This window comes from Notamacropus eugenii, chromosome 3, assembly GCF_028372415.1.
Source record: "Notamacropus eugenii isolate mMacEug1 chromosome 3, mMacEug1.pri_v2, whole genome shotgun sequence".
NCBI classification, from domain to species: Eukaryota; Metazoa; Chordata; class Mammalia; order Diprotodontia; family Macropodidae; genus Notamacropus; species Notamacropus eugenii.
Genome location: NC_092874.1, coordinates 178,823,872 through 178,840,977, shown reverse-complemented (window position 1 = coordinate 178,840,977; position 17,106 = coordinate 178,823,872). Strand labels below are relative to the sequence as shown.

Here is a 17,106-nt window from a genome sequence, read left to right as displayed (position 1 = left end):
TGCCTTTTAATCCTGTCTGAACCAAACTTTTTTTACATCATATTTTCATAAAAATTTCAATAACAACAATTATTAATTCTGCAAAGTTTTTGACATCAAAATTTAATAGAATGCAAGAATCAATTACTCTTTTTATCAGAGCAAGCTAGAAAAGAGAATCCCGATTAGATTTCTTTCATCATTTGCATCTGAGCACAGTACTCATCATGTTTCATTCACATTCGTATCCAAAATGTTCCTACGCAAAATGTCATAGATCAGTACAAAGAGATCATCACCATCCACTAAACTATGAAGAAAGTTCCACCCCAAATGAACCAATATTTACGTTTAAAAGTAAACCTGTGGTGCTGACTTCCAAGGACTTTGTTTTTCTTGCAAAATTCTCTCAACAGTCAAAGTTTAGGCTTTGTATGGACTTGTATTATTTATTCATAAATTATAAATATTATCAATAAGTACTCATTTATTAATAGGCTCATGTATGTGTTAAATAAAATTAACATAATGCTTTATTCTGAACAACCCCTTTAAGAAAGGATCTGGGGATAACCTGTTTTAATACTTTACATCATATAACTGCAGGCATCAAATCACATTAACTATTTTCTATAGTTTTATTAGTGAATAAAGTTGTCAAAACCTCTCTTCTTCATCACTGTTTCAGACAGGCCTTATTCCTTACATTCACAAGCCACCAAAAAAAATTACAAAGCCTAAAACTCTAAAAAGATTTAAGTCCTAACCCTTTTAGCTTTTGGGAGATATCAAACTGAAGCAGTCAAGTGGTACAGTACATAGAGCACTGGGCCTGGAGTCAGGAAGACTTGAGTTCAAATCCAGCCTTAGATACTTCTTAGCTGTGTAACCTTGAGCAAGTCATTCTCAGCTTCCCCAACTGTAAATTGGGGAAAATAATAGCACTTCCCTCTAAGGGGTTGTTGTGAGGATCACATGATATAATAAAAGTACTTAACACAGTGCTCAACACTATATAAACATTAGCGATTATTATCACGACCTAATTGTTTCTGATTTTTCCATTAACCATTGATTAAGATTAACCGATTACCTTACTGCTTCTTTACATTTCACACTTAACCTGAATGAAAGTGATCTCAGATCATTCAGGTTAGGAAAAACTGTTGTGTCTAAGCATGTTTCATTCACTCATGTGTTTCGATAATGAGATGCCTATTACAGCATGGGAAAAGTCCCCTTGTTCATCATATGTTGAAGAAAACCTGAAATGCTCTCCCACTTATCAGATAGCCACAGAACACCAAGACAGAAGATAGATAGGAGCAAATGGATGATTGTGGCACAGTCAGATCTTTCTCTTTCTACTTTTCCTTCACACTCCCACCAAAACACAATCCACATACCCAACAGACAGAGAGCAAGAGGCAAGAAATACAGAAAAAAAAGCAATTTTCTGTTTTGTGGTAGTGAGACACTAGTTCTCAGTAACACTATGTCCAATTCTACCACTACCTTGGTTCAGGTCAAAATATTTGCCTGGACAGCTGTAAAAGAACCCTACTTGGACTCCTTGCCTCATATCTCTCTTCCCTCCAACCCATCCTCTACACAACTAAAAAATTATATTTCCAAAACACAGGTCTGACTTTTTCACTCTCCTACCCAAAAAGTTCCAATGGCCCCCTATTATCTCTAGAATGAGTGTCATTAATCTTTTTTGTGTTATGTACCCCTTTGGAGATCTGGTGAAACCTAGAGACCCCTTATCTGAATATTTTTTAAATGCATGAAGTAAAACAATAAGATTACAAAGATTACAATCATGTTGAAACAATTGTCCAAAAAAAAATTTTTTTTTAAGTTCACAGACCCCAGGTTAAGGACCCTTGCTCTAACACATCTGTTTGGCACTAAAAGTCCTTTACAATGAGCTCCAGTAGTGTAATGCTAATGAGAGTTAAAGATCTTCCCCTCCCATTAATGGGCCTGCCCATTAAGGAAAGTTTGATTAGAGAAGATTTTTTTGTTGTTGGAAGGCCCACACCTTTTGCTAATTTCTAATGAGGCACTGGTTCTCAAGGGTTATGATGCTCTGGCTCTGAAAAGTGTACATATACTCTGAGGTAAGGTTTTAATTTGGGACTTAGTTTTTGGAAGAAGATTTGTGTACCAGATAAGACTCTGAGTAGCTGCTAAGGAGCCCTCCAGCTTTGAAAAATTAGATATTAGTACTTCTCTCTCTGGTAACTATGTATGTAAATAATTGTCAGGCAGTTGGATCTGTTGATCTGTGATGTATGTATTGCATATGGACAGACAGTTGGAAGCCCTGTCTGTTGATCTTTATTTCTCTGTTTGTATTTTCTCTGAAGTTCAACATTCCCCCTGAACTAAGTGAATGATATATGTGCTTGATTGAAGCCATTGTTGATCCCTCAAAAGCTGCTTTCCTTTTAGAAAAGCAGATCTAAGAACCTGTATAGCAGGCTGTCCTGGATGTGTCAGGGTGCTTGCTTTTACAAGTACATACCATTCCAGGTTTCATACACTCCCCTACTATTTCTTTTCACAATATTTCATCCCTCTTCTCCCCACTTTGGCACAGCTGTACTGGGAATGCTCTCCCTCCTCACCTCTACTTCTCATAATTCCTAGATCCCTTCAAGGTCCAGGAGAAGTGGCACTCCCCCGTTTGCTGATCCCCTCAACTGCTAATGCCCTATCCTAACACTGTATATATTTTGTATTTACTTTTATGTATATAGGTTGATTTCCTCTATAGAAAATAAGCTCTTTGTGGGCAGAGATAGTTTGTTTTTGTCTTTATATCCCTAGCACCCAGAACAATGCCTGGCATATACTAAGCACTTCATAAATTCTTACTGATTTTGGTATAACCCGAGGAACCTCAAAATAAATCATAAAATATATACAGAGAGAGATAGGATAAAGGAGAGTGGAGCATAGGAACATTACACCACTTCTAAAAGGGATCCCTCCATATTTATATTTAAAAGTAAGTGACCAGTATTAATGAACACCAAGTTTAACTTAATCAGTTCTACCATTTCTTCGGAGTTATTTTTCCACATCATCTACATATCCTTTTAATGGAAAGGAGGGGGAGAGAATCAGCTTTGCTAATTCTAAGACTTTATTGACAGTTTAGGGGCAGCTCAGTGTCTCAGGAAACAAACCCTTTCCTCTCCAATGACTCAGAAAAATAAAAACCACCCATTTAGTACAAGACTGGCAACTAAAGATAAACTCGAAGAGATCTCAGGCATGCTACATTAAACAATGAGCTAAATGTGTCCCAGGTCAGAAGAGCGCTATAAAAACAAGTGTGCTTTTTTTGTAAGAGCAAAGCACTAAAAGCAATGTATGTTGTTCAGCTGAAGAATGGCTTAACAATCTTGGTATATGAATGTAATAGAAAGTTATTGAACTTCAGGAAACAAAGAAAATGAAGGCTACAGGGAGGCATGGGAAGACTGACATGAACTGATACAAAGTGAATTCAGTAGAACTCATATGTGCATAGTTGTTTGCATGTTGTCTCCTGCCTTAGATTGTGAATTCTACTTTTTTTATATCCCCAAATGCTTACCACCACACCTAGCACATAGTAGATGCTTAATAAATGCTGTATAACTAAGCAAGAAGACAATATGCACGATAATATCTATAATGTAAGTAGAGAAAACAACACTGCATAATGATAATAAGCAAGTTATGAGAATTGTGTCTTTGTAGAGGTAGAGGACTATGGATTTAAATGCTACAAATGCTGTTGACCTTGTTTGAAGTATTGATTAGCCTTTTTTTTCTCTTTGGTTTTTATTCTTTATTAGACGGATGACTTTCTGGGCAGGGAATATGGATGGTTGTATTGGAAAATGAAATGATAAAAAAACAAAAGAAAGAATTTTAAAAATCAGTGGTACTAAATCAGATTTTGTAGGGTACATCATAACCAAATTAATTACCCAATACCATTTGCACTGAAAGAAAACAAATTAAGCCTTATGAAATAGTCTTATGGCAGAGGTTAGGAGTAACATTGTTTTCCTTTGTGAAAAAGTAAAGTAAAAAGATTCTTTTTTTTTTTTTTACCTATATCAAAAACCTCTATGTTCAGAACTCCTTTGCAACAGCAATTTTTCTGCCTCTACAGGAAACTATCATATTCAACTGCCTGTCAACTCACATGCAAAATGATGCAGAGAATCCAATTCACTTTGCAATTGTATTCTCTGTTCTACTACGAACATGTAGAAATGACCTAAGTGTTACTAAGGAAAATATTCTTACCTCTGCAGCTAAATAATTTCCAGTTGCCAGATGTTTGAATCTGAATAAACTGTTCCACTGTCCTGCTCCCCCACGGCATGGATCATGATGCACCACCTACAGACCAAGACAATGATAACCATAGTGAAACAATGTTAATATTTCTGGTGAATTACTGATGACAGGGAGATTAAATTGTCTGTTCTAATACATTTTAAGCTATCTATTCCTACTCAGGACAGCTAGGTAGTGTAGTGGATAGAGAACTGAGTTCAAATCTGGCCTCTGACACATATGAGGTGTGTAATCGTGGGCAAGTCACTGAACCCTATTTGCCTCAGTTTCCTCATTTTTAAAATGAATTGGAGAAGGAAACAGCAAACCACTCCAGTACGTGTGCCAAAGAAAACCCCAAATGAAGTCACGAAGATTGGAGATGACTGAAAATGACTAAACAACAACAAATTCATAATAAGAAAATAGAAAATTAATGAATTGCAGAAATGCTCTGTCATTGAGAGGCAGATCACAAAAAATACTTGACTAATCGTGTATCATGTTACATTCATAATTTATATTTGAAAATAAGTCTTCACAGTCTGGAACCACTTCATGAAAGCCAATTGTTAAATTTCCAGTGAGAGCATTTTTACCTTAGAAATCGGTAAATGCAACAATCAAGGCTTGAGTTTTGTTGATTGACCAGACTTGGGAAAAATGATGGATTAGATGTTAATAATGTTGATTGAATTTTTAATGTGACATGCATACATTTTTCTTCTGGAGAGTCGGTTATTAAACATTCAATAGCACATGACCTTTTACCTAAAGATGAATTTCTCAGGATCAAAAATTTACTACTCGAAACACAGCATGGCTTCTTCTCAATTACTATACCCTTCAGAACTTGTCCAGACTCCTGACTTAGTTTCTGGGTCTTTTCTTCTTTCCAGTCTTGCTCAGAACAGGAATAAACCTTAGTTTAATGATACCCAGGATACAACACTTTGAGTTGATACAACAAGGTGCTAAATATATCCCAAGTCCTCGATCCCATTTTGGGGTTTTCTTGGCAAAGATACTGTAGGGATTTTCCATTTCCTTCTCCAGCTCATTTTACAGAGGAAGAAACTGAAGCAAACAGGGTTAAGTGACTTGCCCAGGATCACACAGCTAGTTAGTGTCTGAGGCCAGATTTGGACCCAGGAAGATGAATCTTTCTGGCTCATGGCCCTGCACTGTATCCACTGTACCATCTATCTGCTCTAGTTTTAGGTAATAGATTTGTATTATATGTACACAGCTGTTTATATGTTGTCTCCCCCTTTAGAATATGAGATCCTGAGGACACAGGCCATGTTTTTTCTTTTCTTTGTATTCTTAATACTTAGCACTTAATACTTAGTAAGTATTTATTAAATGTCTGTTGAATGCTTAATTGACCATTCATGAACAATGGATCTAACAAAATACCTGGTTTATGATATTTGTCTTTTCTTTGTAAATTATTTAGAAGGGAAATAAATTTACATACCTCAATTTCCCAGAGCGCTTTAGAACTTGTGGCAGATGTAGCTGATTGACGCAAAGTTGTACGGAGGAAAATGTGCTGTATTTTCTCATATTCGTCACAGGTCAGAAACTTCTCTTGTTCTGCATGAAACAATCTAACAACATCACCCTAAAAAAATAAATAAGTCAAATCTTTATTTCCAAACAATTAAGCAGATGCTGTCAATTCACAAAGAAAGACAGGGAAAGGAAAGTTTATAAATCTATTTGATTTGGGATCATGACAAAAATAACCACTTATCAAGCCTATTCAGTGGGGACTATAATACTCTCCCTTATTCATCTCAAGAGGCTGTGGTAAGTATTAACTGGAATGTTTGGCAATGGATTCTATACTTTAGAAGTCACACTGAAAGTTTTTGAATGGACTCAAGGAGTTGTTTAAGTGGTTTGTCATCCAGAAGCAAAGAAGAAGAATCTCAGGAAAGAGTAAACTGTCTAATACATCTGAAGTACAGCCACTTCCTGTGACAGTGGAGGAAACCAAACACTCATGCTTTTTTGGTTTCCTTCAGGCACCCCCTCCATTTTTCCTCGAGGGTGTCTGGGTCAATCAACTTTCTTCCTTGATTTTTGCTCTGGCTCCACCCAAGCCCACTGAGAGAAATAAAAACTTAATGGGCAAAAAACAGGCCATCCCTGGTATTTTTACTTCAGATCACCAGATAACATCATCACCATCATCAAATGATTATAACAAGCATTATCATTAATATACCCCATATTTGTATGACACAATAAAGATTTTATTCAACCTTCAGGAGGGATTGTAAACATCCCCATTTTACAGATGAGAAGATTGAAAGTTAGAAGTGTTATATAATTAGCCCACAATTAGTAAAGATTACCTACACCAAAGAACAAAAATGAAGATTAGTAATACATATATATTAAATTGCTTTAATCAGGGATTAGGTGTGCATGTAACTAATTCAATAAGAAAACCTTCATTTTCCCAAACTACATACCCCTTTGAGAACATCTTCACGATAGCAACTGAACTTCATGAACAAAGTGATTTTCCAACTAGTGTTGCAATTAACAGCATTAACCTATGAAAGAAAAAAAATGTCTAACTATTATAAAATACCTAATCATGTTCAATAATATAGCATGAGGCTTTGTTTTAATGTAATAGAGGAAATAAAAAGGCACTTGGGTCAATGGAGTATGTGTTCCAGTTCAATGGTCTTCCATCATGGGCTCTCCATTTTCTGTCTATGTCTCTGTTTGGCTTCAACTTCATGAAACAACATGCTCCTGGGCTGGTCACCTCCTGGTATCCCCCCCTTTTCAGCTTCCTTTTGTGGATCGTCTTCCTCCATTAGATTGCAAGATCCTTGAAGGCACAGACTGTCTTTTTCTATTTTCCCATCCCCTAGCACAATGACTAGCTGATAGTAAGCATTTTTTAAAAAATATTTATTGAATTAAATTCCATAAGACAATTTTCAAAATTGTAAAAATTGCCCTAGTTTTGCAGGCTCACCCTTCGTTTTCCCCTAGTTTCTGCCCAGATGTACATGCCAAAGAACAGAAACAGATTTGCTGGGAATGTAGTTAAGTCAGGCTTTAAAAAAACAATCAACTGTTGAGGAATACCCTATCACATTAAAACAAGCAACACCACATGGGTCAAGGGGTCATGTAAAGGGGGTGAGAGGGCAAAGATACAGTGGAAAAGGAATTCTCTCCACATTCTCTCTCTCTCACACTTGCATGGATATCTGTGGAGCTCAAGGCCAGTAACGTAGGAACTGAAACAGAAAGGTTACCATGCCAAGATATACACTATCCTCCACAAGATCAAACAGGGACTGTATATTTGCAGCCAGAGTTCATGGGAGCTTAGCTAAAGTGGATGTTTTCTCCTTGAAAATTTAGCTACAGGGAACATGTAGAGGTTCCCTAACAAAAGCATTTGGTATCACCCAATTACAAGTATTGAAGACAAGGGGTACAGGAAAGAAAGGGGTTCGGTCCCTTTGGAAAAGTAAAGTTGTGAACACTTTTTCTTAATTAATGGGGTATCTGCTACTGTTGGGAATGGAAACTGCTGACCCTTTACTTTAGCCACAGTCTCTTAACATTCCATTATTGTGTCTTTAAATTCTAAATTTTTTGCAGTAATGATAGTCTAATCTATATATAATGTGGCTGCAGATTTCCTTTTGGGTTATGCAAAGTGGGAACAGAGATGAGAATCTTAATGGGAAATGAAACATGAGCTATATTTTTTTGGAGATTTTCCCAGAGTCTTGGGTGGAGACAAAATAATGAGCCAAATTTGCGATAAATTTATGAAACATTTTATGTGAATGATTTTATACCATAGACTGAGCCTAGAGGAACCAGTGCCAACAGAGGGAGGGAAGGTGTTTGTACAGTTACAATATAGTTACATATTTCAAATGTATTTTATTCATGTAGAATAGCCAAATGATCCCCCCACTCTAGACTGCAGACTAGGCTACCCCTGATGCACTAGAAATACCCTGTCCTGCATTACATAACAAGCTAACAGCATCAGGAGGCTGGAGATATGAGGTTCTTCATTAGCATTTAATTGGATTAAATATGTAATGATTTGGCTTTATTGTCTATTTTTAGGCTTTTCTGAATGGCACTGGCTAGTTTTTCATAATGACAGCAACCAAAGAAATTACATGTATGGAAAAATAAATACTGTACAAATATTCACATTCAGTTTCTTTTCCTTGAACTTACCTCTTTACATCCTGGATTGTCTAGAAGTTCTATGTTGCTCGCATGTAATGGCTGTCCTGCATTGACAGGCATCAATACGACTTTATCTCCTACAACAATCTAGGGATCAAAAATAAATGGAAATTGAAGCAAGCTAGATTACAGTAATTGCCTCTTTAGAGCTCTCAGTTTAGAAGCTAAGAACAACTCCAAAAATAAACTTGGCCATTAACCAGATACCAAGCTATTTTTTAGTTCAATATGGTTCCCACCCCCATTCTATTTTTTAACATCCTTGAATACATGTCATATAATTGTTTCATACTGGATAGCCATCTAGATTCAAATAACTAACAAAAACCTTTCAGCTTGTAATTAATGGTAGTAATCACAGTTTACATTTACAAAGCACTTTCAAGTATAGTATCTGATTTGATCCTTAAAACAATCTTGTGGAGTAGGTGAACAGTAATAGTAATGGTGAATAGGCTTAGTGGATAGAGTTCAGAAGACCTGAGTAAATTACTGAAATTCTGTCCCCGACACTAGCTCTGTGATCCTGGGCATGTTACAACTTCTATCAGTCTTACTTTACTTAGCTATAAAATGGGAATAAAAATGAAATCTAACTCATAGGACTGTTGTAAGGATCAAATAAGATAATACTGTGTATGTAAAGTGCTTTGCAAGCCTCAAAATATGATATAAGGTTAGCTATTAGTTTCGCAAGTACAACTATACTTGTTTTATGGATGAGAAAAGGAAGGGTCAGAGTCCAAGTGACATGACCATGTATACCTAGTAAATGACCAAGACAAGATTTGAACATAGGGTTTTCTGACTTCAAGTTCAATGTTCTTTCATGCTGTCATTTCAACTAAAAAAAAGGAGCTCTCAGTCTCTCTGTTCTGTCTGATACTGAATTACTTACTACTCTCAAAATAAATGGATTTGTCAGACAAATGTCACCTTATTGTAATTTGCAATAATTCTGAAATATGCATATAAAGTATTTCATATTTAAATGTGCTCAAAAGATCCAAAATTAAAAGTATTACATAATAAATGAAATGAGTAATTTAGTAAGTTAACTCTTCCTTATGATCTAAGAAACTTCTGTTATTTGTTTTAATATCATTGTTAAGAATGAAACAACTATACCTTTTGACTGAGTCCAAGTTTTACAGAACAAATCCTTTTATTAAGGGGATTTGTTCTGTGAAGTTTGGATTCAGTCAGAGAGCCACACTGGAGGACCCAGAGGGCCACATGTGGCCTCACGGTTCCCCACCTTATCCTGGCCAAAGGTTCTCAAAGTGTGGTCTAGGGACTAGACCTTTTCAGGGGATCCATGAAGTCAAACTGTTTTCATAAGAATACTAAGATGTTTTCATTTCTAACATGGTAAATACCAATCAATATAGCTCACATAAACAAAAGCTCTCTTGAGTCAGTAACAATTTTTTTACGTGCAAAGTGGTTCTTAGAGCAAAAAAAGTTTGAAAACTGCTCCCCTATGGAAAACAAAATGATTTAGCATCCAGCAGTTTTAATGGGGTTTTAAGCTACCAATGTGCCAAGACTTTTGGGAGACCCTGGTAATGAGGAAACATGTTTATAGCTTGGTCCTTGTATATTTGGGTTCACTTCTATCTGATATTCTCCCAGAAGATCTGATGATCAGGAGAATGTTCATTTTTTTAAGATACATGGAATCATAGAATATGCTGGAGCTGGCTTTGTACTGACTCACAAGAGATAATTGCTACATTTTCAGCACAAACATTTATACCTTGGGAATCAGCAAATGATATAAGTCAGGGCTTGGTTTACTGTTCTGCTGATTGTTTAGACTTAAGAAAGTGATGGAGAAAATATTAATAATGTAGATTCAATTTTAAAATGTATTGTGCTTACACTTCGTCTCTCCAGAGAGCTGGTTGCTAACATATACCAGCACCCCTCTGTATGGAACTTCAGCTGATTGTAGGAAAGCTGCATTGAAGATGCAGATGCAAGATGATCTAGTCTTGTTAAGAGCTTGGTGAAGTTGCCTGTTGTTTCTGCAAGTTTATTTTCTCATCTTCAGTAATGACAGCAGTGAGAACTAAAAATTGTCCCCCCATACCATGAGTAACTGTTTTACCTTTTCTCTCTAATAATTGGACACTACCCTACATTTGTCTGTTTCTCTATCTAGCTCCACCCCTCTGGAACCCTAGCATAATGGCATGGTAACACTGTTCCTGCAGCACTTAAGTATTTTGTTGTAATACCTGCTCACTAACACACCAAAAAAGGAAAAAAGAAAATCCAACTCTTTTCATGGGCAGCTAGGCATTACACTGGATAGAGCATTGGATTTGGAACCAGGAAGACTCATCTTCATGAATTCAGATCTGGTCTCAGACAGTTACTAGCTGTGTGACCCTGAGCAAGTCACTTCACCCTGCTTGTCTCAGTTTCCTCATCTGTAAGATGAGATGGAGAAGGAAACAGAAAACTATTCCAGTATCTTTGCCAAAAAAACCTCAAATGAGATCACAAAGAGTCAGAAACAATGGAAACAACTCAGCAACGATAACTCTTTTCATATTTTGGTGAAGTGTTAACCAGCCCCATGTTAATTAATCTTGTCTCTCCCCCCATCAATACATTCAGATTTCAGTTCTGCCCATATCACACACACACCCTCTCCAACTTTAAAGCCCATGGCCTGTTTAATGAAGTTCAAAATCCTTAGGTTGGCATTCAAGGTCTTCCACAATCTGGTCTGACTCAATTTTCCAGCCTAATCTCTTACTTCCCTTCATGTTCTCTACAGTACAGCCAAACAGAACTATTACTTAACTCTTCAAATTTGGCTTAAGCTTTCCCACTTCCATGCCTTAACTCACATTGCTCCCTATCCTGAAATGCCCTACCTCCTTCTGAGTTCTACTTTTTGAAATTCTATACATTTCTCTAGGTTCAATTCAAATGTCACTTTCTCTGTGAAGCCTCTCCTGATTTTCCATGCTGGAAGCAGTCTCACCCTTTTAAAAACTCAAAAAAGTTTTACAGATTTTCAGATTCACGTGCAATTTTTTTTATTATACTGTGTTATTTATGGTAATGCTTGACTTATTTCATAAGTTAAAAATAAAATAAATTTTTAAAAAACTCAAATAACACCTTGATAGTTCATATCATACCTTTGCATCCTGCTGTATTCTAGTCATTTTTTGTGAATATTTTTTATTCCCTACTATATTTTAACAGAACAGGAATCTTATCTCATTCATCCTCTTCCAGTATCTAGTCTATAGTGCCATGAACATAGTGGATACTTAATAAATGTGTTCTGAATCAATGAGTAAACATTAATCAGACAACCATGGATAATGAATCTTGGCCAGTCTTAAAATTTGTGAGATCCTACTAACTAAAAGCAATAAGATGTTCTTTTCAAGAATTTATAAATTGATTTAAGCCTTATCAGAGCAGAGTTCCACAGCCTAGATCCAAATTAAGCTTTATATTCAAACTACCATAATTCTTTGTATACAGCTGACACTTGGTAAACATTTGCAGAACAAACGATTAACTGAACAAATGAATAAATGTTTTTGCTAATAGCCGTTGCTGCCCATGTTGCTATCTATGCATTCAAATAAAGATCAATGATTAAGAAAAAGATTGTTCCATGGTTTAGGGCAGTAACTGAAGTTTGCAGGACTTGTCCAGGTTCATCACCTTATCTTTTCAGCTAAGTAGCAATTGAGTCATTCTGTAACTCAAAATGAGCAAGCTCAGTAGACACAAGATTGGTTTTTTAGTTGCTATGAGTTCTAATACTTACCTATATTTCACTAAAAACTTACTTCAGTATGTCCTTAGAGCAATTCTTTTACACTGCCAACTTATAATCAACACACTTCAGCTCGCTATAAATATGGTAGCTATCTGGACATCTATCAATATGTACCCATCGGATTAAAACATCATTTCAATGTTAGCTACATTCCAAGAAACCTCTGGTTTTGCTATTCACTGTTAACTTGAAACTAAGGATGATATAAAATTGCAAAAGATCCCAAAGTTACATATTTCACAGGTCTAAGTCTCAAAGCCACATAAAAGACAGATTATTTCAATTTGTATATTCAATCAATAAATCATTAATTTGTCAGAGAACTTGATATTCCGTATTTGCCAACTTCCAAAATAAGATGCCTCACAACTTATTTTTTTGTCAGCATTGCTGAACAGTCTTCTGTGAGATGTAGCTGAACTGATCAATAACTTGGAGTTATATGTTGCCAATGAAAATCATAAGCTGCATGGACATAACATCTCTCAAATATATGCCCCTTTCTCTCCTCTGATATTGCCACCATCCTGATACAGGACAACCTTCCCCCAATCCCAGACTGCTACAATTGTTTGTTGGCCTCCCTGCCACAAGCCTCTCCTCACTCCAGGACATCCTCCACTCAGCAATCAAAGTGATCTTCCTAAAGCCTAGTTCTGACCATCTCCTCTGCCTGTCTAGTCAACTCCAGTGGCCTCCTATCACTTTTAGGATCAAACAGAAAATCCTTTTTTTTTTTTTTTGGCATTCAAAATCCTTCATAACCACGCCTCTCTCTATTTTCCCAGTCTTCTTACACCTTACACTTTTCCCTCCACATACTCTGTGATCCAGTGACACTGGCCTCTGTTACTATTCCTCAGAAGAGATCCTTCATCTCCTGATTCTGGCCGTTTTCACTGGCTGTCCCCCATGTATGGAAGGCTCTCCCTCTTCATTTCTATCTCCTGGCTTCTCTGGTTTCCTTCAAGTCCCCCCTTAAAATCCTACCTTCTGCAGGAAGCCATTCATTCTCATGCCTTTCTTCTGTTGACAATTTCTAATTTATCCTGTATATAGCTCATCTATACATCTGTGAGCTCCTTGTGAGCAGGAATTGTCTATCTTTGTTCGGAAAAACTTAGTGCAGTACTTGGCATATGGCAGGCGCCAAATAAATGTTTATTGACTAATGGACTTTTCCATGTAAATTGTGATATCTGAAAGTGGAACATCTTCAGGCTCATGGTCAGTTCATAACACTCTGCTTGCTTGGTAAAGCCATCCAACTAGGTATTGCGTATCTTCAGGAATAACCTATGAAAGCTCTTTGGTAATTGTTACAAGGACTTCTGGCAATCAAAATTCATTGAATGTATAATTTCCCAGAATTTCAGAATTCAACAAACATTTAAGTACCTAATACTATGTGGCAGCACCATGTTAAACACTAGGGATACAAATACAAAAGTGAAAGAATCCCTGTCCTCTAGGGGCTAACATCCTACAAGAGGGGGAGGAACATGTTTATAGATCAATTCAGGTTATATATCAACAAATTCATGAGTGGGAGAATCACTAACAGCTAGAGAAACACTAACTTCTTAAATGAGGTAGCACTTGAACTGATCCTTGAAGGGATCTGAGGATTCTAAGGGAAAACATTCTAGGCGTGGGAGACAATCGGCAAAGACTTAACCTAAGGGGCACCTTTGAAATGCAGACTCATCTCACACTTCTCCAGTGTTCCATGTTTCAGGAAACTTGAACCTCTTCTAGTCTTGTTCCTCAGACTCAACATTCCATCTCCCACCCCATCACCCTTTATTCCCATGGTGCACTTCTCCTCCCCCCCTCCAACTCCAGGCCTCTAATACACTCTCCCCTCCGCCTCCATCAATTCTAACCTTCAGACTCATTATCTTTCTTCTAGGATCATCCTCTATGAAGCCTCTCCCCCTGTTATTAGTTATATCTCACTCTTCAAATTACCTTATATTGATTTATAGTTGTTCATGTTGTATTTGCCATTAGAATATAAGCTCCTCAAGAGCAAGAATTAAAATATTCTTACTTTCGTACCTTCAGTACCTGAGCACAATGCCCAGCATGTAGCTTACATTTTAAAAAAAAATCTTTTGAATTAAACGGAATCTGTCATGGCATTAACCACAGCTGAATGAACTCAACACACTGTTTACAACTGGATCTGCCATTGAAAAGATAAGGAATGAGTTGGACAAGCTGCTGACAATCAAATGAGATATATCAATAGATATTTCTTGAGCCCTTACTGCACACAAGATGCCAAATGCTGGGAGGGATGGGGAAGATAACAAATAAATGTAAAGTTCAGTCCATGACATTAAGGAGCTTGCAAATTTGTTTAGGGGGCAGTTAGATGGCACACTGGATAGAGTGTCAGGCCTGGAGTTCAAATCTGGCCTCAGACACTTACTAGCTGTGTGACCCTGGGCAAGTCATTTAACTCGGTTTCCTCATCTGTGAAATGAGCTGGAGAAAGAAAAGGCAAACCATTCCACTATCTTTGCCAAGAAAATTCCAAAAGGGGTCATGAAGAGTTGAACACAACTGAAAAATGACTGAATGACAACAACCAAATCTATTTAGAGAACCATTTCAGTTTGACAGACTTCACTGGAAAGTCTAATTTGCTTATTAGCTGCCAGATGTTGACCTACTGAAAGTATCAAGTGCATTTTCTTTTTTTTAATTAGTTAATTTATTTATTTTTAGTTTTCAACATTCACTTCCATAAGTTTTAAATTTTCTCCCAATCCTTTCCCAAGATGGCATGCCATCTGATATGGGTGCTACATATACATTCCTATTAAACACATTTTTACATTGGTCATGTTGCATAGAAGAATTATAATGAATGGGAGAAATCAGGTGCTTTTTCAAAGGAAAATTATAGAGGCCTTAGTATATTCTCTGCATTCATATCTCTGCTATGAAAAAATACATACTCTTTTCTGAATCTAAAACAACCCTGGAGAGTCTAGAAATGCATTTTAGAAGAAACTGTGGTCTGCAGGCTCTAGGTAAAGTCTAGTTGGCAAAGAAAGGCTGCCACACTCCTATTTCTTGCCTTTCTTCTTGAAGTTCTGGCATGATGTGGAAATAGATCTGCTGTATGAATGAGGAGTCCTGACGCTATCACTAACTTCAGGACAACAGCAAGGTCATTATTTTCTCAACGGCAGTTTCCTCATTTGTAAAATGATAGGGATTGCTGAAGTCCAACCCAACACTAAAATTGTATGATTCTAAGTTGAAAATTACAGTGGTGAGATGTCTAATAATGTTTCCTTTATTCCCACTGGAATACCAGTCAATTTTCCCAAGTGAAAAGGCCCATAGGATCAAAGATGTAGAGCTGGGAGTGGCTTCAGAAGACATCTGAGTCCAACTCCCTCAGATGAAAGATTAGGAAAGGCAGGTACAGGAAAGGCAAAGTGATCTGATCAAGGTTACAAAAAAAGCAAATATCAAAGGGGGAATCTGAACCCAAATTCTCTTACAGCGAAGCCTATGTTCTTTACACTGTGTCATAACATAAAAACTTTCCCCTAATAGTTCAGAATTTTTGTTCCTATTATTTCTATTCAGTGAGAATCAAAGGATCATCAAAGCTCACTATTTGTAACCCATCATCAAGGAAATAAAATGTGTGCCTTTGGGATCAGGTTAGTGTAAAAAAAATGATACAATAACAAAAATAAATTATTCCAGATAAGCCATTGTGTTTTATTTGTCAAAATTAAGTATGTCAAGTACCATAATTTTTCATGTTGTTCCCTCAATAGCTTTTACAATAACTGTAGTTAAAGAAGTTTTCTAACATGTTGAAAATTGAAAAATAATGGTTTTCTGACCCTTGAGGCTGCTTTTTCAGGTGGATGTCACCTTCCTATAAATCTCCACGACATATTCAACCTCTGCTATTGTTAACAGTTATTGTTAATAACCCTCAAGAGTTTGTGCTTTTGTAAGGACTGATCAAATCCACTCATTTGCTTAACTTGGGTCATGATGAACCTATTGGATGATTATTATCAACCTGAATGCCACTTGAAATAATGACTGAAAAAGCAACCCACATTGTCACCATTTACAAGTATTTTGACCCTTACATCCCCGTTCTCATTTATTTTTTTTCTTCACATTACCACAAATTGAGCAGTTGTTAAACCACCAATTATGAAATACCATTTATTAAAAATATCTTCAAATAAATTGTAAAATGTTTTTATTTTAAAAGAATGGAAAACACACCTAGAGAGAAATAAGCATAACAATTGTGATTAGTAATATGACATACGTAATGACTAGGATGTGCTTTGTATTTTCACAGCAACCTTAATCACACATAATTAATTATACGTACAAAAGCTAATACATTCTAGCAAAAAAAAAGTGAGGTTTTTTAGCTATAAGCAGTGTGGAAGGTTGTCTCAGCCATGCCTTTTGGAGTATATTTATAGAAGACTGCTTTGCTGTATGTAATTACTGCATCTCACATATTAAGAAATACATACATTTAACTTTGGTCTTTGTTAATCTTTTCCAGTAAAAATACACATATTTATTTCAAATAGTTCATTACATTCAACTCTCTAATAATTCTCTATTATTCAACTCTCTAATAATTCTAATACAGCAGAGGAACAAAATGGGTAAACAAAATTTGTAAAAAA

At 36.4% G+C, this 17,106-nt stretch overlaps 1 protein-coding gene across 2 annotated transcripts in view; it reads right to left on the bottom strand.

Annotated features, from left to right (window-relative positions):
- Positions 1 to 17,106, bottom strand: part of ITPR2 (inositol 1,4,5-trisphosphate receptor type 2) — a 510,130-nt gene that overhangs the window by 363,995 nt on the left and 129,029 nt on the right. For both annotated transcript variants that reach the window (XM_072653450.1, XM_072653451.1), the window contains 4 exons: positions 8,575 to 8,673; positions 6,816 to 6,899; positions 5,810 to 5,956; positions 4,297 to 4,392 (listed from right to left, as the gene is read on the bottom strand). In XM_072653450.1, coding sequence (XP_072509551.1) covers positions 4,297 to 4,392; positions 5,810 to 5,956; positions 6,816 to 6,899; positions 8,575 to 8,673 — 426 coding nt within the window. The remainder of the gene's footprint in view (positions 1 to 4,296; positions 4,393 to 5,809; positions 5,957 to 6,815; positions 6,900 to 8,574; positions 8,674 to 17,106) is intronic.